A 23,910-nucleotide genomic window follows, 5' to 3' on the forward strand; every position below is an offset into this window, starting at 1 on the left:
CTGTGGGGAAAGAGTGCTGTCCTGGTATTCTCAGGGATCTTTGGGGTTTAAGGTTTGGTTTATATCCACTGCTATTACTTATGCAGAAGGCAAATATTTGTGCTTTGTAACAAGTTGATTGGGTAGCCTGGGAAATACAGTCTTTTCTGAAGAGCGGGAACACAGGGTATTTGCTTTGATGGCAGTTCTCTGGCATGCCTCTCTTAAGAGGACATTGGACTCCTTGAGAGTCATGATTAGATTACAGTCATTTCCCTACTCACTAGTCCCAAAATTTGCCATGCGCTTGGCAATCCCATGCTTTGCTCACATCTGCCCTCAGCTTGGCGAGGCTTGCTTCCCCTGGGCTATCTGGAATACTACTCATTCTTTAAAGCCTCACTTAAACCTTATCTCTCCTGAGTCTTTTTCAGACTCATCACTTCAGCAGAATTTGTGTTCCCCTACCACTGTGTATATCCTGGCACTGTTTCTAAGTTTGTCTTCCCTGAGATGTGATCCCAATCAGGGGAGTGGCCAAACTGGTGGCTTTGTCACTTACCATCTGTGTGACCTTGAGAAAGTTACCTATCCTCTCTGTACTCAGTTCATTCTTCCGTAAAATGGGGATAACAGTAGTGCCTATTGCGTAGAGCTGAAGTGAGGAATAAATGAGATACTTAGTAGATCTTTAGAACAGTGTCTGGCACAGAGTAAACACCCAATAAATGTTAGCCATTGTCTTAATGAAGGTATAAATGTCTGGGACATATTAAGTACTTAGTAAATGTCAAGTTAAAATGATATATATCACATGCCACACAGTGAAATGTTTGTGAATGTTTGTTGACTTCAACAAACATTTTTTTTCATTTCAGCAAATGTTCAAAAAACATTTTGAACAAATACCCAAAAACATCTGAAGGGTGTGGACCTAAATGAGACATGGGGGGATAGATGTTTAGTTTAAAAAAAAAAAGAGGATGAAATAAGTAATGATGATAATACAAGGCAGAGCATTAAGAATGACTGTGAGAGATGCAAGCTTCTTTGCAAATGAGGAGGAGAGAGCCATCCCTTCTGATGGGGAAGAACCAGGAGGGGCGGCAGAGCTGTAGGTATTGGCCATGGCCCCTGTAGGGAGGCTTCAATGTGAGGGTGCTTGGAGGGGTCACAGCCAGAGGAGGTGGAAATGTGGCTGGGAGCCACCACTTACTATATTTTCACAATGTGGCTTTGATGTGGAGAGCCAGGAGATTGCCCTATACCCATTCTTGCCCTCAATTAACCCTACGTAAATTTTGAAGCTTGAGCTGGTGGCAATGCATTTGTGCTGCTCAGGTGAGGCTGAAGTTGGCAGGTTTTTGGTGGTTCTAAGGGTACTTATGTAAGTTTCTGGATGCTACCACTTTTATCCCTTCCCATTTCTATTCACGTCCTCACCTTCATCTGTATTTGTTCTCAAGCAGAATTCATTTGGTCATTCATTTCACTAACTGTTTATTGAATGCTTAGTGTGTTCTGGATTCTAAGAATTGCTTATGTAGCAGTGAGCAAGACTGACAAAGTCTGTTTTTGTGGAGCTCGTATTCTAGTGTCGGAAGAAACAGTAAATAAGTAAACGAGAAAACAGGTAATGACTCCTTGTTACATGGAGAATTAACATAGAATGATGTCCTGTAGAGCAACTGGAGAGTCACATCAAATTAGATAGTCAGGAAAGGCCTGAGTTCTGGGTGATGAGAAGAAGCCAGCCATTCGGAATGACCAAGGGCAAGGAATGAGTTTGACATACTCAAGGAACAAAAAAAAGGCCGGTATTGTTGGAGCACAGCTGGGGTGAAGGGAGAGAGCACCGTCAGGGCCAGACCACACTGGGCTTTGTAGGCCTTGTAGCAAGTTCGGGTGGGATTGCCAGTGTTCAGGGGAGTAGTAACATAGTCTGACCTAACATTTTAGAAAGACCACTCTTGGGAGCTGTGTCGATAATGGATTGGAGGGGCAAGAGTGGAAGCTAGAATATATTAGGTTGCAGCAGGCCTAAGTTTTACATTATGACCATATTACTATGTGTATTTTCAAAACTTATTGCTTGATCAAGATTCAGTGGGTGTGTGTGTAGGGCAGGGGGAGGGTTTATTATTGTTTTTTAAATATGAAATTTCCAGAACTCATAGTACGTAGAAAAGCTCCAGTCAAACTCTTGAGAAACCTTGTTGGCAGATTGTGCACAATAGAAAAGGAATCCTTCAAACGCTCTCATCTCCCCTCTTCTATCCCTTTTTTATTTCCTCATCTTCTCTTGTATCTACCCTCTCTGGTCAAGTGGAAAAATATGACGGATCATGCCCTTGAACCCTGTCTCAGTAGGACCTGGTGGAGTATTGTTTGGGAGACCTGGTAACAAGTGGAAAAAGCCAATGACTTATCAGAAAACATCAGGCTTAAGACAGTCATGATTTCCAAGGCCAGGGTTACTCTAGCTGATGCTTTAATCCCTAAGCAGGATTTGGTTTTAGTTTCAGAGTTAGTCACAGGTCCAAAACAGGCAGGAAGGTGGTAGACCCAAGAGTATAGAGGGACAGAATGCTAATTTGTGCTTCTTACTAGATGATATCTGGAGCTATGCATAATATAAATGTTTTCCTGAGGGTTTTCTCAGCTAAATGTATTTTGACTGCTTTGACCCTCCTGCATTCAGATAAAATTGCATTTAACCCAGCTAAACATAAAGTTTCACACTTTGCAAGCTTAAAAAGGCTGTCTGTTAGAAGTTAGATTTTTGTAGCAAGAAAAAAAGATTTCCTCTAGCCAGACACCCATTACCAATAACCATTCAGTTCTGGGATTTGAATGTGTTGCTTACTGCCACTGTCCCCACCACTCTCCAGACAGCAGACCATGGGTAACATAACTAAGAATCAAGGAAAGGGGACGGGGGGATAATGCACATAAAGCATCAATAAGCAGTTGAAACCGGTGAGGCTGTTTGCAGAACCGACAAGCAGTGTGATACCCAACGGAGTTGCAGTGTCCGCTGCTTTAAGATTCAGGGAGATTATAAGTCAGTCAGGGTGATTTAGGGAAACACAAACTGTGATATGGTTCATGTTTTTCCCCCAGATGTTTTTCTGTTTTCTCTCACATACCCAAATTGTCCAATTAATTAAGGAAAATATTGCAGTGGATTTCTTTGGTGAAGCTTTTTCTGGCTGTGAGATTTGAGAGCAAGACTGTATATCTCCTTGATACAAGAGAGGGAAACAGCTCTTTCTCGTATTTACAGGAGTTCTCAATTCTGGGATCAGTATCCCCTCCAATCTGCAACTAGTGTCTTTCATTGCTTCTCACACCAGGGCATAAAGGAGAGCCTAGAAAAATCTGCTTCATTCGTGATTCAGGTATCCCAAATTAGTCAACAACTTCAGCTTTTCCCCCATCCAGATGCTTCCCTTAAGTCTCACCCAGAAAGAGTAAAGAGGCCTTCTTTGAAGATCTGTCCCTCTTGCCATTGTTCCATCCTCAGGCTCAGTTTGAATTGTCCATAGAGTGCCTTATACACAAGTGTTCAGGAGGCATCAGTTGAATGAGATCATTTCCTTCTCTCTCCTTTCTTTCCTCTCCTTTCTTTTCCCCTCATTAAAGTGACAGGATATGATGGGAAAAAATAGTCTCGGAGTTGGTCACTTCTGCCACAAGCTTTGTGACTTTGACCAGGCTAATTAACCTCTCCGGACCTTTGTTTTTCTCACCTGTAAAAGTTGTGAGGATTACATGAGAGTAAATGGAGCAGTGTATATAAAAATATGACTACAGGGCTTCCCTGGTGGCGCAGTGGTTGAGAGTCCACCTGCCAATGCAGGGGACACGGGTTCGTGCCCCGGTCCGGGAAGATCCCACGTGCCACGGAGCGGCTGGGCCCGTGAGCCATGGCCGCTGAGCCTGCGCATCCGGAGCCTGTGCTCCGCAACTGGAGAGGCCACAGCAGTGAGAGGCCCGCGTACCGCAAAAAGAAAAAACAAAAAACAAAAATATGACTACAGTACACAAAGTAGAGTGTTTTGTCAGTTTATTTAAATTTAGCAAAATTACTGAATGTATAGTATTGCACTTGACTTTGAGGAGTGTACCAAGATAAATGATGGTGCAGTGCCTGCCTTCAAAGAATTTGAGTTTTTCTTAGCTCGTGGGAGATATGAACAGTGCATAATCAGGTATCAGAAGAAGTAAAGGGCTAGATTCAAACTCTGTACTTAATTTTTGAACCAGACCCAGGGTAAAGTATGCCATATAATTTCATTTAATCTTTACAACTTTTTTCCCATTTCCTAAGTGAAGAAACTGAGGTGATGAGAGAGAGGATATATCATGGGTATGCAGTAGATCTTATCTTCCAGTATAGGTTTACTTATTGGCTATGACTTAGAGATGTATTACCAGATAGATAATCACTTCTTGATTATTAGGTGTTTCCTTAGTTATCTTCCTTGGTGTGCCTCAGGGTTCCCCAAGGCAGTTTCTGTAAGGGCACACATTGTGCCAGAAGGTAGTGTGAAGCAGTGTAAGCATTATTTCACCTAAGAAGGAAGCTTGGTTTTTGCTTCTGCTGCCACTGCTTAGTAGCTGTGTGGTCTTGGCTAAGTCATTAATCTCTTAAATATCATCTATATGATGTGGCTACTAAAATTTTCCTATAAGTGTTATGTGAATCAAATTAAATAAGAGAAATGTAATTGCTTTCTTATGCATTATGTGTAATACAAACATAAGGTATTTTATTCTGTTAATATTCTTTTCGAGAAGGAGTCAGAAGTTCTTCGAAAGTAATAGTTTCATAAAAGCTTGATGTAGAAACTTAGGAATGTTTTGAGTTTAACCCTAAATTTTGATGTTAGTGTAAATATGGCAAGTAAACTTCCCAATTGAATATCTCTTGGTGCTGTGGTCTAGAAATGTGCTTTTGACTTGAATGAACTTGTGACTTGACTTAAGATGGCATTTTTGTAAGGTGTTTAAATACCGCATAGAAGTAGAAAGAGCACAGGACTTGATTTCAGAGGCCTAGGTTCAAGTGCTAGTATGTCACTCAGTTAAATATGTGACCTTGAATTTTACCTTGTTCCCTTAAGCTTCAATCTAAAGTTAGGGATAGTGATGCCTGCCCCTTCTTTGCCTCAGGGTCACTTCAAACCTCAGAAGAGGTATTGGGATGGGAGAGCATACTGTAAACCGTAAGTGGCAGGTTGTTTACTTTGTTCATTCAGTAGAGGAGTATGGGAATGACAACATTTTGGAGACTGTTTGTGACATGTGTCCCATTCTCCTTTTGCTCCCCTGTTGCTGAAGGTGGACGGGCAAGTGGTGGCACTGCTTGTGCAGAATCTGGAGCGTCTGGATGAGTCTGTGAAAGAAGAGGCAGATGGCGTCCACAACACTCTGGGTAAGGGGAAGGGTGCCAGCATCTTCTGCGTTTCTTTGTGTTTGTTTTGGGGTTTGGTACTCATTTCCTTCCTCCTTCATGACAGAGTCAACAGCAGGAGGGTTTTCCTTTTTTCTGCTCCCAAATGAAGACCCTTGCGTAGATTTCATATAACTGCTGCTTTGGTTTGGCTTGCGGTAATAAAAGCAGACTCATTCCTGGACAAAAACTGCTGGCTTCTTTGAGCAGGCCTTTGCCTTTGCCTCCAAAAGTTAGGATGAAGTCTATGCAGGATGAATTCTTTTTTATTTGCTTTGGAAAGTGTATATTTTACCATTTTTGAATCCCCTTCTGTTGGTTCTTCTTCACATTTCCCTTCAGTGGAACTACAAACTTTTGAACAACTGTATACAGGCATACCTCATTTTATTGCACTTTATCGTGCTTTGCAGATATTACATTTTTACAAATTGAAAGTTTATGGCAACCCTGCATTGTCAGATGATAGTTAGCATTATATACTAATACAGTATTTTTAAATTAAGGTATGTACATTCTTTTAGACATAATGCTATTGCATACCTAATAGACTACATACAGTATAGTGTAAACATAACTTTTATATATAATAGGAAACCAAAATATTCATGTGATTTGCTTTATTGTGATATTCGCTTTATTGCAGTGGTCTGGAATCAAACCCACAATACCTCCAAGGTATGCTTGTACCTTTATAGGACATTTTATTTGAAAAAGAGTATTTCTTTCACTTCTTATGTGTACTTTGCCGTGTAAACTGTGAGTTGAAATATTGCTGTTAACTTGGCTGCCCCTTTATCATATGTTCATTTAAGTGGATTCCTCTGCAATATTTCCCCTCCTCCTCCTTTCTCCTTGAGTCTCTCCAGTCTTTCCCCCTGCAAAGTTGCTGAACCAATAGCCTATTTAAAATTGTGCTTTTGGGTAGTCCTCTTTATCACTGGTCACTGTTTTATAAAACCAAAGGTGACATATCTGTAAGCAGGGCTTGAGAAATGAACAAGGCCCAGCAGAAGTAGACATTTTAATGAGATTAGATTTTCTCCCAGCTCCTCTGTGTCTAGCACAGATTTCTCTTATAGTTTTATACTGTCTACTGTGAAGATTATCATAAAGAAGGAGGAAGACATGGCACCTAGGGAGTAAGAGAAGGGAGAACACAACAGTCTGTGATTTGGGGGTTGGCTGTAGTCTAGAGCCAGAATTTGGCATTGCCATCTGTTAGCCTAATGCTGAATTCTGCTGAGTAGAAAGAGTATCAGAAGTCTTAACTGACAGTTAATAAAAAGAGCCCGATGTAATGGAAAAAGCACTGGCCTGGCAGTCTATGAAGATCTGTCTACTTTCAACTTGGTCCCTTACCAACAGCTCAGGAGGTTCATCCCTCTTTCCCTTATTAACCATCCGATGTTTGTCAGGCACTGTTCTAGGCACAAAGATGAATTAGGCACAGTTCTTCTTAAGAGGCAGAGTGATGGGAAAGTCTTGAACAGAAAGGAAAGGTCATACAGGGTGACAAATGGTATAATAGTGGGGAGCACTATGGAAGTGAAGAGGAAGGGTCTCCAAGTTGCTGGGTAGGAGCAGGTAGCTGATTAGGGCTGAATATGAAGACAGGGTGCATTTTTTTAAAATTATTCATTTATTTATTTATTTTTGGCTGCGTTGGATCTTCATTGCTGTGTGCGGGCTTTCTCTAGTTGCGGCGAGCGGGGGATACTCTTTGTTGCGATGTGCAGGCTTCTCATTGCGGTGGCTTCTCTTGTGGAGCACAGGCTCTAGGCGCACAGGCTCAGTAGTTGTGGCGCACGGGCTTAGTTGCTCCGCAACATGTGGGATCTTCCCAGACCAAGGATCGAACCCGTGTCCCTTGCATTGGCAGGCGGATTCTTAACCACTGCGCCACCAGGGAAGTCCTGACAGGGGCATTTTGACGGAGAAATGTGAGACGGGCAGGGCAGTATCATTTGTAAAGCCATGAATGGGCAAGGGCTTTGGGGGAAGACTAGAAATGTACTGTGGCAGTGAGAGATAGGTGTGGTGGGAGATGGGACCGGAGGAGTAAATTTGTCCAGATTATGGAAGACCTCCTAAACCCTGGCAGGATGTTTGGATTTTATCCTAGTGGACAATAAAAAGCCACCTAAAGTGTAAGCAGAATAAGATAAAGGCATTGGAGATTAAAATGAATGAGCTGATTTCTTAGAAAATGTGAGAAAGTAATTAAGCTATTAAAATGATCTTCATCTCTCAGGGGTCTCGTTGCTACTCTGCTCCCACAGCTTTGTATCCACTCCCTGAGGGGCTGCCTGGTCATTCTTTAACTTGCCATTGGTGAGGCTGGCATGAGTGAGGAAGCAGATAGGAGGTGTAGTGCTTTCTTCAGCCGTTTCTCTTCAAGACTCAGACCCGCTGGGCGTTGTGCTTAAAGAGCACAGAACTCCGATCTGCTTTATGGTAGATAATAACATATCCTGGGATGGGGAGCGGATGGAGCCCTGAAGGAAGGAAAGCACTGGATGCTGTAGAGTGAGACTACAGGTTTGGGTTTTGTTTTTTTAATGTCCTTTTTTTAGCATCATAATCATACAGTCACTTTTTTTGCCTCCTCATTTAAAAGTTTTCCCTTAAACAGTAATTTGGTTGTTGTAGGAGATAGCAGTACCAGTTATGTTTGCTCCTGAGTACCTGACGGTTACCTCTGCCAGCATGGTCTTTCCCCTCTATGCACAGTATTTTGTTCAGTTAAGATCATGCTTGCTTCCCTTGCAGTATCCAGAGAAAGAGATCTGAAAATGGATGAATCAGGAGAGGAGAGGCTCTGAATTCATCCCCTGATTTTTCCTTAAGGCTTCTGCCTCGCCCCCTGTTTCTTTAGTCACAGGTCTCAGGGACTCCAGTACAGTGAGATTAAGAGGGCCTTCTTAGGCAGATATTCACACTGCTGTAGTGTTGTTCCCTGTTAACACAGAAAATGTTTCTCTATTCCTTTATTGAATTCCATCACATTCAGTTATGAGTTTTACTTGTAACATAACTTGAAGAAAAAAAAAAACCATAGCATCTCCCTGGTTAATCTGAAAATGACAACACAGCATCTGGCTGGGAGGAATACAGGGAAGTGGAAAGAGGAATAAAACGTCTGTCTTGGGAAGCAAGCGTGTTGAAGGTGGAAACAAAGTTGCCCTCCCAAATTACTGGTGTCTGTCTCCCTTCAGCTATTGTGGAGAACATGGCTGAGTTCCGGCCTGAGATGTGCACAGAGGCTGCCCAGCAGGGTCTTCTGCAGTGGCTGCTGAAGAGGCTGAAGGTAAGTTTGGCTTTGTGGGACTGTAGCTCAAACCTCTCTTTGCTCTGGGCACAGCTCATGCTGGGTCATCGGCACAGATTGTTACTCCTAGGCTATGTGATATAGTTTGGGAATCTTTTGGCAACTCTTGCCTCTTTCTTTGCTTCTCTTCTTTTGTTTGTTTTAAAAGTACCCTTTAATGCCCCCGAAAATAATATAAACATGTTGTCAACACAAATTCATGTGGTACAGAAGGTTTATACTGAAAAGTTCTCTGCTGATTCCTTCTAGTTCCACTTCTCAGCGACAGCCTCTGTTAACAATATTTTATCTATCCTTCCAGAAATTTTCTGTGTAAATAGGAGTATGTGAGTCTGTTTGTGTGTGTTTCACAAATAGAATGATATATTATTTTCTTTTGCAAGTTGATCTTTTCGCTGAACTAATGGCTGCCTAGTATTCCATTTTACGGTTGTACCAAAGTCAATTTAACCATTCTCCTGTTTATAATAGTTTTTCACTGTTAAAACAATGCTGCAGTGAATATCCCCATGTACACATGCACATTTTTTTCCCCCTTGAACGCTAATGTTAGTTTATTTGTAGGATAAGTTCCTAGAAATAGAATTGATAGGTCAAAGGGTGTGCACATTAACATTTTTGGTAGATATTGCAAAATCTAATAGTTGAGAGGTCTAATAGTTACCTACATTGGGTATTACCAAACTTAAAATTTTGTCAAACTGATAAGTGAAAATGTGTATTTCATTTTAATTTGGAATTTTAAAATCGAGGACAGTGTATTGACTTTCAGTTTTTTATTAGCCATTTGTATTCATCTCTTTTAGCTTCCTATTTATATCCTTTGTTCATATTTCTGTTGGATTATTCATTCTGTTTCCTTCCTAGCATAGTCCTTTTGACCATCTTTTTAACATTTAGTGCTGTCACAGAGAGTAAATGAGGAAAGGGAGAGGTAAGAGCTTCTCTCAGGATAGTGTTAACCAAAGGTATGATGGAAGGCAGTTTGGAACTGCCTATGTGCTACTGAAATAATCTCGGCAAGCAAGGGTTCCCAACTTTTCAGTGAGAAAGAGGAAGACGTGTTTGTAGCTGGTATGATTCTTTAAGTAGTCCTGGCCTTGCTGTGCTTCAGAGTGTCATAGAGATGCAGAAAGTCTGAGGTGCATCAGGTGCGATTTGTCCCCCACTGTCTTGGTAGGACTAAGGAAGAAGATTCTGCCTAAGATATCATATGCCCCCATGGTTCCCTCCCTCTCTGACAGTCTAGGTCTTCCCCAATCCTTCTTATTTAATCCTTTGTTCCCATTAAATCTGTAACATAGACTTACATAACATGACTTGAGGATATTCAGCTAGCCTGCTGTATATTATCATCAGTGGGTATGGGCACATTTGCTGGCAGAGGATAAACTTAAGGCATAGTTCAGTAGACTGCAACTTCCTACCCACACACACACCCTCGCCCTCGCCTTTCCTTTCAGGAAAAATCAGGTCTGGTTAATTCATTCATTGTCATTTTTGCAGCTTCCTTTTCTCAAGGAGGGTTGCAGCTTCCTTCCAACCTCCTCTCATGAGTTTTGATGTCCTTTGGTTTCCGCATGTAATTAGCTTCACATCTCCCTCGGTTTCTTCTTCCCTCATTATTCAACAAATCTTTATTCTCCAAAGCCTTGAGACATTTTGGGGGTGAGGAGTAGGGGAGAGGAAAGTAAAACACGTAGTTAAGGGGGTAGGATAGATGGCAGAGACCTGAATTGTTGATGGGGTGGCCATAGGTTGGGGCCTTAACCTTAAAATATACAAAATAATCCAATAGTTTTTGTCTTTTTGAAATCAGGACCAATTTTTCCCAGTTACTTGAGACTTGATACTGAATCAAGGATTCTTCGTTAAACCAGAATGTAAGGCCTCTTCTGCCTTTTGAAAGGCGTTTAAACTTGCCAGTCTTTTTTTGGATTAGTAACAGGAAGGGAAATCGAGACCTTTGGGCGTTTGGCTTGGATACCATTACCCTTATGAGAGTAATAAAGAGGTCCATTTGGCAGTCTTGCAAGCTTTTGACTCTTGCCTTTTAGGCATAGTGTTTATGCAATCCTCAAGGCATAAATAGCTGTGTTGCTGTCTCTGAAACAGTTTTTCAAGGTTTTGGGGTATCTAAACATTAAAATGCTATTTGGTTATTTTACTAGTAAGCAAGTACCCTTAGAAAAATCCTGTGCTGCCCAGAACATTAATGAAAGGTTCTGCTTAAGGGCGAGGCCAGTAAGAAGGCATGTCTTTAAAACCAATGCCTTGCTCTTATTTGTCGTAATCTAGGAAAGTGCTTATTTTAATCTTCACCCTCATAAATATCATGGTGAGTCAGAATGAGTGCTGGACCCAGATCCTTACTTTCACCAGTAGAACTTTTAAAAATACAGATTCCCAGACTTACTGTCTCAAGCCTCTGTCTTCGGTGTATTTTAGAGAAGTTCCACCTGTGATTATAAATGTACAACCCTCACTAAGATCCACTGGTCTCTAGAAATGTGAGCATTTTTGTTCCGCACTGCTCCCAAACTAATTTAAGACTCCATTTTCATTATGCCATTCCCTATTCAAGAACCTCCCTAGAGTGATGCTACTGCCCTCTGCGTCAGATCCCACCATCTCTGCCTACTTTTCAAGGCCCTTTAACGCGGCCTGATCTTTCTTTTCTTTCCTTTTTCCTTTCATTTCTCAGTTTTGAAACACTGGCCTTATTACTGTTCAGACATCTCTTGTACCTACCCCCTTTGCAAAGGTCAACAAGGGTCAACAGTGTTGACCTCTGTGTCTGTCTTTGTTCATGTTCCCCCCATCCCCCAGGAATGACTCCTGCCTATATAATTCTAAATTATACACCACCTTCATCCCCAGGAATGACTCCTGCCTATGTAATTCTAAATTATACACCACCTTCATTAACCAACTTAAATCCCTACTCTTCCACATTGCCTCCATCATTTTTTGAACTGAAAGGAATTTTATAAGTTCTGTTGCAGATAAAAAATTAAAAATCAAGACCTGTAGAGATTAAGTGCCTTGCCCAAATTCATGCAGCTAGTTAGAGATAGAGCTAGAATTAAAGCCCAAGCCTCCAGACTTTCTTCATGCACCCTTTCCATAGCACTACTTTGCCCCCAGCCCATATTGCCCTCTTTCTTTCCTGAATATCAATCATTTTATTTTTTTTCTACTGGTTCTCTTCTGGGAGTTAGCAGATCTGGGTTGTAACATATGCCTATAACTGTGTGACCCTTACCCTCATGGAGCATCTTTTCTTCATCACCTGGCAGACTTTCCTCTTTTTATGTGTGCTCCTTGTCTTTCTCCCAATGTCCTTAAACTCCTTAAGAGCAAGGACTGGGACTCCATCATATGTGTATCTCCTCCGGATTGTTCTCAGGGTATGGTTCCCAATGGGGAGCATCAAAATTACCTGGCAACTTGTTGGAAATGCAAATTCCTGAACCCACCCCAGACTCATTAAATCTGCCCAGCTTGGGGTGGAGCCAGCAATCTGTGTTTTAACAAGCCTTCCAGGTGATTCTGATGCATGCTGAAGTCTGAGAACCCTCATCCTAGAGTACTTATGTTTACATTGCTTGATAAAACCCTGCTATTTAACTGATCATCCCCTGTTTATTCAGTAGTCCTTGAGTAACTAAGTGAGTGGCACATTGGTGAGTCTCCTTTATGTACTGGTAGCTTAGCAGTATACAGAGATATTCATGGATTTCTTCATTCACTAAATGAAACCTCACTCATTTGTGCTGCTAATAAGGATAAAACCCATTGCGGAGGATTACATTAAATGGTTTAACAGGTAAGCAGATAACAGTAGTATGAGAGACACTGCACCATAGGTCACTTTTTAATGGGGAATACAAACTTATTAGCATATTGTGTACTATTGAAAATAACACCAAACCTTTTTGCTTTTTCAAGGAAACAAAATTGAGATTCCTTTTTGTTTCCCAATTAAATCATTGCTTCAAAAACAGTTGCAATGTTTGGCGCTTGAGCTAATGAATTGAGAATTGGCTATGTTATACTACATGTACAACTGGTTGATGCTAAGTCCTTAGCCTCTTATGACCAGGAGATGGGATTTTTGTAGGGCACAATCTGCTTTGACTATTGTCCAGGGCTGTAGCTGTGTCTGAACCTGCCCCATGTGTTCCAGGTACCGGAGGTGAGCTGCAGAAATAATCTGCAGCTTCTGGCTGTGGGTGGTAGCATAAATGTCTTGTACTTCCCAAAAAAGCAGCAGCTCCAAAAAAGGTGAAGTTTAATTTTATTCAAGGCCAGTACATGCTGAGTACAAACCTATGCTTGACTCTGTAATTACTCTGACAGCTGAAAGATTTAGGATCATCAGGCTCCTGGATAGAAGAGAGCCCCCAAAGCTCCAACTCCCGTTGACTAGCTTTGCAAAATCCAAGAGGCTATACCTGCTAAATAAATTCTCCTTCCTCCTGATTTTGACTAAATGTCCTTGTAATTTGGCAGTTTGGTATTTTGCAGGCTTGGAGGCTGTCATCTCTGGCTGAGATTTAAACAGAAATAAAACTTCCATGGCGACTTTTGTTTTTGGCTAGGCATGAAAGATTAGTCTCCTGCTTTCCCATCTAGCCCAGTTTCACTCAACGTAAGAGATATCAATCAGGTTAGAGAGGCAGAGTAGTTTGGCCAAGATCACATAGCTGGTAACTGTTAGAACTGAGATTCTAACCTGGATATTTCTGATCCCAATCATCAGAAAAACTTATAGCAACTATTATGTATTAGGTACTTCCATATTATTTAATTCTCAGAGTAACGCTCCAAAGAAGATGTTATTTTATTGTTTCCATTTTACAGATAAAGAAACTTGAGACCAGGAAATGTTACTTCGGTCATAGATGACCATTCTTAATTTATGGTGCCATGAGTATCTCAGTAATTTTGTTTTTACAGGGTTCTGTGCCAAAGAGGACCTACCAGTCCCATTTAAAGTAGTTAGGTCCAAACAAATTTAATACATATTTATGTCCTAAGACTTTAGTAGCCGTTCAAAAAAATAATATGCATGAATTAAAATAAAATATATTTTTTATTTCATTCTTAAATACCACAATTACTTACCAGTAGATGTGTGTGCCTCTTGTGTAGTTGTACTACACAACTTCTAAAACCTTGGAATCAGATTGAACACAACCATCTTCATTCCTGTTCCACACTGATTTTCACATAGTTCTTTTATCACAGCAACCACTCAAACCCAACTTCACAAAGAAAAGATGTCATCAAAAGAAATGTACATAATTCAAAAAGAGACATGTACCAAAATGTTCATTGCAGCTCTATTTACAATAGCCAGGACATAGAAGCAACCTAAGTGTCCATCAACAGATAAATGGATAAAGAAGACATGGCACATATATACAATGGGATATTACTCAGCCATAAAAGGGAACGAAACTGAGTTATTTGTAGTGAGGTGGATGGACCTAGAGACTGTCATACAGAGTGAAGTAAGTCAGAAAGAGAAAAACAAATACCATACGCTAACACATATACATGGAGTCTAAAAAAAAAAAGAAAATGGTCAGAAGAACCTAGGGGCAAGACGGGAATAAAGATGCAGACCTACTAGAGAATGGACTTGAGGATATGGGGAGGGGGAAGGGTAAGCTGAGACAAAGTGAGAGAGTGGCATGGACATATATGCACTACCAAACGTAAAATAGCTAGCTAGTGGGAAGCAGCCACGTAGCACAGGGAGATTAGCTCAGTGCTTTGTGACCACCTAGAGGGGTGGGATAGGGAGGGTGGGAGGGAGGGAGACGCGAGAGGGAAGAGATATGGGGACATACGTATATGTATAACTGATTCACTTTGTTATAAAGCAGAAACTGACACACCATTGTAAAGCAATTATACTCTAATAAAGATGTTAAAAAAAAAAAAGAAATGTACCTGAAGCTAGTGGTTAACGTGCTCACTAATCAGCAGATTTGAGATGTCACTGTGCTTTCCTTGTAAATCCTGTAAATCCTTGCAATCCCCTCTGAATTCAATATGATGTCCCAGGTACCTTGGCACACAGTTTGGGAACTGCAGACTTACTGTCACGTAGGTAGTACATGCTTATGAGTTAAATCTAGGTATGTCTCATCCCAGGTTCATGTCCTTTTATTTATTTTTTTAACGTAAATATATTACTTGATAAAATTAACTTTAATTCAGTGTAATTTTTTAAATGACGTAACAATGGACCAGTTTCATGTCAAATTCACCTCTGTTTGCTGTCACGTTCAATTTTGTGTCTTGCATATAGCAGGTGCCCAATAAATATTTGTTGGAAAAAAAGAGGAAACCTCTCTCCTACCTTAGAGACAGGAGTTTATAAAATCAAATAAAAGACAAGAGGCATTGGAACCACAGAAAGGCTATTGCTCTAGTGGCCTGATGTCTTTTGGCTTCTTTCAGTTGAGTGTATCTTGTTTGCAACAAGAATCCTGACCCTTAAAAAGCTGCGTATAAGTTGGTGTGGCTTAAATAATTTAAACTAGCAATACTTGAACTTAAATCATTTGAGTAAGTGATTTTATTAGCGAATCCTTCATTCTAATAGACATGCTCACCCCTTGGCTTTTCACTTTTGTATTTTGATTTGTATAAAACTATTTTTCTTAAAGTGAAAAACGCCACAGATTGCATTTAAACCCTGGCTGTTGTACTGAATTTCTTGAAACAAGGCCTTAAGCTTGTTCAGGGAGCATAACTTGCAGTCAGCACACATAAGACCTTGTATTTACAGATCTTTTAACCTAAGATGGGTCATACCCGGTCAGCCTTCTGAAACCCTATGGGGTGCACTTAGGCTTGATGGGGAAGACATGCAGAGAGAACTGAAAAGATGCTGGGTGTTGCTTCATTAGGGGCCACTCTTCCTTCTTAAGTGCAAAATCAGTGTCCAAACAGAACTGTGAATGGCACTAAGGGGATGGAGGTATTAGCTTCAGTATAAACACTTCCCCTGTCCTTTCCAGGTACAGTAATTATATGTTGGTTCTAAAACCTGGATAGGTAGCAAGGCTGCTGCTGATTAACAGTCGTGGTCTTTGTGCCTGCATTTTAAGGATCAAGGGTACGGTAAATAAAAACACATCGATGAGGCTTGCGCTCCTCTCTGTGTACCTTTATCCAAGGGGCATTGTTAATGATGAGGCACTTGAGTCGCACTACTGGGGCAACAATGTGGATGACCATGAAAAATAGGCTCTGCAGTAGATGTGTCCCCCCTGCAACTCCAAGTAGCAGAGCATGCAGCAGGGAAAGAATTATGGGTAATAATTTGGGTGTTAAAATATTAACATATTTCTGCATATTTAATATGGTTTCCTTTTTAAATAGTAGGCAGATTATGGCCCATGAGCAGTTAGGTTTATGATTTCAAATTAAATTTTAAGCATTTAAAAAAAAATCCAAAAGGAACTACTTTGTTATAAAGACATTCAACTAATCAAAACAAGAGCTTGCTTTCTTTTCAGCTTCTCTGATCATCTATCAGCTAATTTACACCCTAATTTTATGATTGTAACTTGTGAATGAAGCTTCATGATGAATTTTAGTCTTAAATGTTCAAAACTTTCAATCATTTATCCAGTTCACATTTGAGTATGTATTATATGCTAGACAATAGTCCCTAGACTCAAAATGGGGAATCTGGGAAGGCTTCACAGAGGAGGTGACATTTGCACCTGGGCTTTAGGAGTGTGAGAGCTGTTGTGTACATCTGCTGTTTATGGTTTTACTATGCAGTGCTTGAGTCTGGTCTCTTGAGAGCAGAGGCAGACCTTTTTTACCCTTAACCTGCCCTTTCCCTTTCTAACTTCTGCTTCTCTCTAACTCAGATCCTAGTACTTGTGAAAAAATTTGTCCTGGGGAAGGAAGCAAGGCCCCTTAACGTTTTTCTCATTTCTCCTATTTCCCAACAGGCAAAGATGCCTTTTGATGCCAACAAACTGTATTGTAGTGAAGTGCTGGCCATATTGCTCCAGGACAACGATGGTGAGGCTCCCTCTCGGTATTGATAATTCTGTTAGGATAGGAGCCAGGCTTGTTTCAGATCATGACAGCAAGCTCTCTTGCCTTTGGCATCCCCTTGCTCTCCCTCTCGCTCTCTGTGCAGCTTTTGTACTCTGTCAAGCTGTATTGATTTTGTTTGCTGATGTATCAGTGTTAGACGGCTGTAAAATCTGACAGTTAGCTTCATTTTTTTTTTCTCCTTCTATTTTTTTCCCCTTTTAGAAAACAGGGAATTGCTTGGGGAGCTGGATGGAATCGATGTGCTTCTTCAGCAGTTATCCGTGAGTAATTCTTATGCTTCCTGTCTGCCGTGAAGATCCATGGCTTGCTTTAAATGGGAGGTGGAGCTGGAAGTTGTTGGAAGGAATAAGCCATGTGATGCAAGCCATATGGAATGTGTTGGCAGGTTTGAGGTCACATTGGAGGTACATGGTTTGCCTCCTTTTCTTAGTCATTTGCTCTTTATGACCAGATATCACTGTGTATCTGGTGTGGACTTTCTCAGTCTTCTGATATTTATCAATCCAAAAGCGGTGTGCTTCCTGCTTAAGTGTATATTCTTGAGCCAAGAATACCAAATTATTTTTAGTTGACCCACTCCCAAGATTATTCACTTGCTTTCCCGTCAGTCTGCCACTAAATTGGAGTCTGTTCATTTAGGATCCAGATAAGTAAGCTTCAGGAGTACAAGTTCCAATGCAGTGGGATAGAGGTCAGAGAGGAGGATAGGGAAGGATGTGGCACTGGAGGCTGGAAAAAGAAATTAGAAATTGCCATTTGCTCGTTGTAAGAAATGTAAATCCTGTTGAAATGTTGTTCTGCTGGCATTCTGAAAATACTGTTAAGATTTTTTTTTCTAACAAATCTCATCTGTGCTATTCCAAAACCAGGACTGAAAATAGATCATTTGGATAAAATCTTAAGCGTGTTGGGAGTGTCTGAGATGTCAGTTTGCATACAGCTTTCGTCTTGGTGCCAGCAGCCTGAGTGGCTTGGCCTCCACCCCAAAAAATAGAGCTTTGAAATGTGAATCTCCCAATTCTGGGAAAGTACTTAGTCCTGTTCCCACAAGATTATTGATCATTTTGTAGTAGACTGTATGGGTATGCATACACTGTTAAAAGGCTTTCCTCTTAACATGCCATGTATTTCCGGCAAAGATAAAACTGCTTTTCGCTGTTCCCATGATTTAGAGCCACAACTAGTCTATGAGGCAGTTCAGTAGCCCTGATGGTTAGGAAACTGTTCCTTATATTGAGCCAAGATTTGCCCTTCAGGACTGTGGTTTCTTTTAGAAGGGGAAGAAATGTGGTTGGGTAGCACAAGTGGAGGGCTTTGGGGGGTAGCTGGCAAAGTTGTTTCTTGATCTGAATGCTGGCTTCAGGGGTGTTCACCTTATGCATTTAGCTATACTTGTCTTTTATAGAGTTTTCTACATGTTAATATATTTCACAATGAAAAGGTTTTGTTGGTTTTTGTTAAATTGCCTCCTTGGAACTATCAGTTATTCATGGACTCAGTGGTCAGTTGAGTGTTCTGGTTTTTTGCATGAACTGATAGCCGTTTATTTAACCTGTGTGTCAGAAAGCCCAGTTTCTCTATAATGGAAACTGATGAGAATTTTGTTTGGTAAGCTTCTGTTTCCTCAGTTGTAGGGTTTTTGGAGTAGATGGGCTTTGGAAACTGTTGAGTGCTGGTTGATGAAAAGACATTCTCTTATGGTTCTGTGCTTTCTGATATCTTTACTTGACAGGTGTTTAAAAGACACAATCCTAGCACAGCCGAGGAGCAGGAGATGATGGAGAATCTGTTTGATTCACTCTGTTCCTGCCTAATGCTCAGTTCCAATCGTGAGCGCTTCCTGAAGGGTGAGGGTCTTCAACTGATGAATCTCATGCTAAGGTATGCTTCTTATCTCCTATTATCTCCTAGCTCTCCATCTTTTTTTGCCGAACTCGTCACTGTTAGCCTGGATTCAAGAACATGTAGCTATGGCCTTTTATTCCATTGAGTTTCCTAGATATATAAAACAGTAAAGTCTTCAAGTGTGTGTATGGTCTTTTCTAAAGTTAGATTGGATGAATAAAAAGTATATTTCAGTCTGTTTGTGCCCTGTGGTTAGGTCATTTGGGAATAGGACCACTCCATCAAAGGGAAATGGTTTTTTTGCTCCTTCTTATAGTGTGTTGGTTTTGGGAAATCTAGTCGTTAACTTCTCAACATACCCTATGTTAATTTCTAAACTTAGCCCAGTTTTCTTTATATTCCACATAGACCTGTCTATGCCATATGTTTGTCCGTATTTTTATTATTGACAGCAGAATATAATTCATATTTTTCACTTATACATATTTTTCATTATGTGTTATTTTCAATAATGCATTGCGCATGTGCTATGTGGCTAGCATAGGAGATATGAAAATGTGCAAGACAGTTCTAGAACTTTTCTTTATAGTGCTTTCTTGTATATCTTATTTATGCTTTAATTTCTTAAAATATTTATAGTAAATATCATGTTAGTATAATTCACAGAATCCTAAAGTTGGAAGTAAATGGGAGATAGCTTGTTATGGATAATTCTTTTGAGAAATCTGGCTTGGAAGGGAAATAGAGAAATGGTGTGAAGGAGTAACCAGAGAAGGAGTTGTAGTATCAATGGTCAGTTTTTTCAATTGAGAGATGCGAGAGACTATAATCATGGGATTATTCTTTATGAAATTGAGCCAGAGTCTGCTGTCTTGAAACATATTCAAGTACACTGAAAATTCTGTTAATATATTTCATTGAAAAAATTTTTTAATAAATTTGATAGCTTAGAATATAGACATGCAAAACTACTGTTAGTAGTAGGACTGATAAGGTACTATGTTAAGTGCTTGGCTTATACAGAATTGGAGGACAGGATTCCTGCCTCCAAGAAGCTAAAAAACAGCTGTGTCACTTGAACACAGCCCAACTTTGGGTGCCTATTCCTTGTAGTCTTTTTTCCCATAATTGTTTTCTCTTTAACAGCTTTTTAGGCCTACCACACATGTAATTTTCTATACTGTTTTTGTTTGTTTGAACTTAACATGCTGTTTCCCATGTTTTGACATAACCTTCATGAGAGTTTTCAATAACTGAATAATGCACTCTAAGGGAATATAACTTAGTCTTACTTTGTTATTGATATTGAGGGTATTTCCAGTGTTTTGTTGTTATAAAAAATTCTCCAATGACAAATTCTACAAATTTTTGTGTTTAAACTATTTTTGTCTTTAAGATTATCAAGGTATATGTTACTAAAACCTCTCCTCTTTAAAGGCTTGTGTAGGCCCAGGGGCACAGTAGACCTCTGGTTTGTCCAATGTGTACTAGACCTTAGATTGATTGAAGAATCTTCCTTTGTGGAATTGTTTTTTAAAATTTATTTTAAAGTGCAGAGAGGGGCACTGGAATTATTCAGAGACCTTTAGTGTTCAGCTGATTTTTGCTAGCTTTACTCTCTTGAGTCTTTTGTTTGTTTATCTCCTTTACCCTTCTAATTGCTTGTCCTTTTGTTGAAATGACCCATCTTCTCTCAAGCAAATAGCATATAAAGGAGATGCATTTGGCTTCCTGGACCTTCTAACCTTAAAACTATACTCTGCAGGGACTTTTCTCTAAGCTTCTTAAAGGTCTGAACTGCCAGTGTCTTTGGATGTTTGAGTGCAAATATGAGGTGATGTATTCCTGTAGCATATGGCTTGTAAATGTGCAGCAGTGGGGAGCTGAATAAATAACCAGAAATATGGATTATTCAAACAGGAATGCTGAGATTCTGGGAGCCTAATTAAAAAGGAGCTCCAAAAGACTTAGAAACTGTACCTTTGTAGGATCTCCTAACTTTTCATATTTGAATGCTGAAGTTACTATTAGATTAATTCTTTCACATAAATTAACTATATTAGCAGATTCAGCATTTCTTTTTTTCTCTTTCCCATGTTCTTTGTTCTGTGTTATTTTTCTTCTTCAGACTCCCAAATGGAAAGTTTAATTGGGAGGGAATTTTTTTTCCTACTAGATTCATCCTTCCTGATCTTCTAGCAAGAGCTGCCAAGTTGCTCTGTCTCAAGGGAACCCATTCAAAGACTATGAAGCTGTAACACTAGAAGTTCAGGAAAATTTCTGTGCTTCCATTGCCCCTAAATACTAATCTTTATTTTGATTTAGACGTTCATCAAACAGTTATGAAACGCCCACCTGGAGAGGTGGCAGTATGGTGTAGTATGGAAGAGTGGGCTTTGGAGTTGAGGCAAATGTGGGTTTGGAACATAGTTCTTTCACTTACTAGTTCTGGATATTTGGTGAGTTACTCTAAGCTTTCTGTCCTCTGACCCTCACTTTTTTCATATGAAAAATGGGAGTAATAATGCCAAATTTGCAGGGATCTTTGTGGATATTAGACTATATATATAAATTGGCTGGGACAGTTCTGCAGTTCTTAAAACATTGGTAAAGTGCTATGTTAACTTACTATGTTAAGTGCTAGGCTTATACGGACATGGACAAGACAGGATTCCTGCCTTCAAGAAACTCAGTTGCTAGTGATGGAGGCCAACGTTAAATAACCATAATATAATTAAATGTGTTAACTATTGAGAGGAACAGTTAATTTTGCATGTCCACAGAATTTTTTTTAATGTTTCTGATTATTGATAAGGAAAGGTCACCAACAAGATAGTCATTTATATGCACAAATTATCACACATACATATATATATATATATATATATATATATATATATATATATATATATATATAGGGTTGGCCAAAAAGTTCGTTCGGGTTTGTCGTACCATCTTACAGAAAAGCCCGAACGAACTTTTTGGCCAACCCAATACTACCCAATTTAATACTTCTATCACCTTTATTGAGGCATAATTTATATGCAATCAAACACTAATTTTAATTTTGACAAATGTATATACCTTTGTTTTCACCACAATGAAGATGCAAGATACTGCCGACTGAAAAGAATGCACAACGTGAGAGTTGTGAGTTAAGTTTTATTTGGGGCAAAATGAGAACTATAGCCTGGGAGACAGCCTCTCAGATAGCTCTGAGGAACTGTTCTGAAGAGGTAAGCGGGGAGGTCCGTACATATATGATTTTGGTGAAGGGGAATGTGTGCAATCAAGCACACATTTCGGCAGAGGGTTGCTGCTAGTCGCAAGGAGCAGATTAATGATTTTACTGTTTTTCTAGATATGAGAGGTTACAAGAAATTAGGCTTATAAAATCTTCTCCTGCCCTTCCACCATACACAAAAATAAACTCAATATGGCTTAAAGACTTAAATATAAGACACGACACCATAAAACTCCTGGAAGAGAACATAGGCAAAACATTCTCTGACATAAATCATAACAATGTTTTCTTAGGTCAGTCTCCCAAGGCAAAAGAAATAAAAGCAAAAATAAACAAATGGGGCCTAATCAAACATATAAGCTTTTGCACAGCAAAGGAAACCATAAATCAAATGAAAAGACAACCTCCGGAATGGGAGAAAATATTTGGAACCAATGTGACAGACAAGGGCTTAATTCCCAAAATATACAAACGGCTCATACGGCTCAATATCAAAAAAAACAACCCAATCAGAAATTGGACAGAAGACCTAAATAGACATTTTTCCAAAGAAGACATACAAATAGCCAACAGGCACGTGAAAAGGTGCTCAACATTGCTATTATTAGAGAAATGCAAGTCAAAACTAAAATGAGGCATCAGCTCACACCGGTCAGAATGGCCATCATCAAGAAGTCTACAAAAATAATAATAAATGCGGAGAGGGTGTGGAGAAAAGGGAACTCTCCTACACTGTTAGTAGGAATGTAAATTGGTGCAGCCACTATGGAGAACAGTATGGAAGTTCCTTAAAAAACTAAAAATAGAGTTACTATATGACCCAGTAGTCCCACTCCTGGGCATATATCTAGAAAAGAGGAAAACTGTAATCTGAAAAGATACATGCACTCCAATGTTCATAGCAGCACTATTTACAGTAGCCAAGACATGCAAGTAACTTAAGTGTCCATCAAGAGATGAATGGATAAAGAAGATGCTGTGTATATATATATATATATATATATATATATATATACAATGGAATATTATTCAGCCATAAAAGAGAATAAAATATTGCCATTTGCAGCAACATGGATGGACCTAGAGATTATCATACTAAGTGAAGTCAGTCAGACAGAGAAAGACAGATATCATATGATGTCACTTATATGTAGAATCTAAAAAAATGGTGCAAATGAACTTATTTACAAAACGTAAATAGACTCACAGACATAGAAAACAAACTTATGGTTACCAAAGGGGAAAGGGTTGGGAGGAGAGATAAATTAGGAGTTTGGGATTAACACATACGCACTACTATATATAAAATAGATAAACAACAAGGACCTAATGTATAGCACAGGGAACTATATATGATATTTTGGAATGACCTATAATGGAAAAGAATCTGTAATGGAGCTGAATCACTTTGCTGTACACCTGCATCTAACACGACATTGTAAATCAACTATACTTCAACAACAACAAAAAGTCTTCTGCAAATAACTCTCTGGAGGCCTGTTCTGCCAGTTCTTGCCAGAGCACAGAGTGCCTCATTCCTGATATCTCCACCCTGAACTCCTTTCAGGGTGTGTTGAAGGTCAGCGACTGCTGTGGTTAGTGACCTAATCCTTGTAGAGGCAGATGGCAAGTGACAACTTTCAGTTGGCAATACATAGTTTTATATTTTGTAGTAGCCACAGTAAAAAGTTTAAAAGAAACAAAATCATAGGTTTTATTTAATGCCGTATATTATAAATCAATTCAACATGTAATCAATAAAAACATTATTAAGCCATTTTGCATTATTTTTTCCTACTAAGTCTTTAAAATCCAGTGTGTATTTTACATTAACATCTGAATTCAATGCTAAATTTTCATTACAGTACTTGATTTGTAGTTAGATTTCATAAAATTTACAGTTGAAAAAGTAGATTCCCATACTTAGGTTTCTCTAAACATACTTAACTGTTT

General features: G+C 39.6%; 1 protein-coding gene across 2 annotated transcripts in view; it reads left to right on the forward strand.

Annotated features, from left to right (window-relative positions):
- CTNNBL1 (catenin beta like 1) overlaps nucleotides 1–23,910 on the forward strand; it is a 169,881-nt gene that overhangs the window by 56,107 nt on the left and 89,864 nt on the right. For both annotated transcript variants that reach the window (XM_082856362.1, XM_082856363.1), the window contains 5 exons: nucleotides 5,326–5,419; nucleotides 8,656–8,747; nucleotides 16,757–16,829; nucleotides 17,070–17,128; nucleotides 18,601–18,749. In XM_082856362.1, coding sequence (XP_082712488.1) covers nucleotides 5,326–5,419; nucleotides 8,656–8,747; nucleotides 16,757–16,829; nucleotides 17,070–17,128; nucleotides 18,601–18,749 — 467 coding nt within the window. The remainder of the gene's footprint in view (nucleotides 1–5,325; nucleotides 5,420–8,655; nucleotides 8,748–16,756; nucleotides 16,830–17,069; nucleotides 17,129–18,600; nucleotides 18,750–23,910) is intronic.

The sequence above is a fragment of the Leucopleurus acutus genome (genome assembly GCF_964270905.1).
Source record: "Leucopleurus acutus genome assembly, chromosome: 16".
Taxonomy (NCBI): Eukaryota; Metazoa; Chordata; class Mammalia; order Artiodactyla; family Delphinidae; genus Leucopleurus; species Leucopleurus acutus.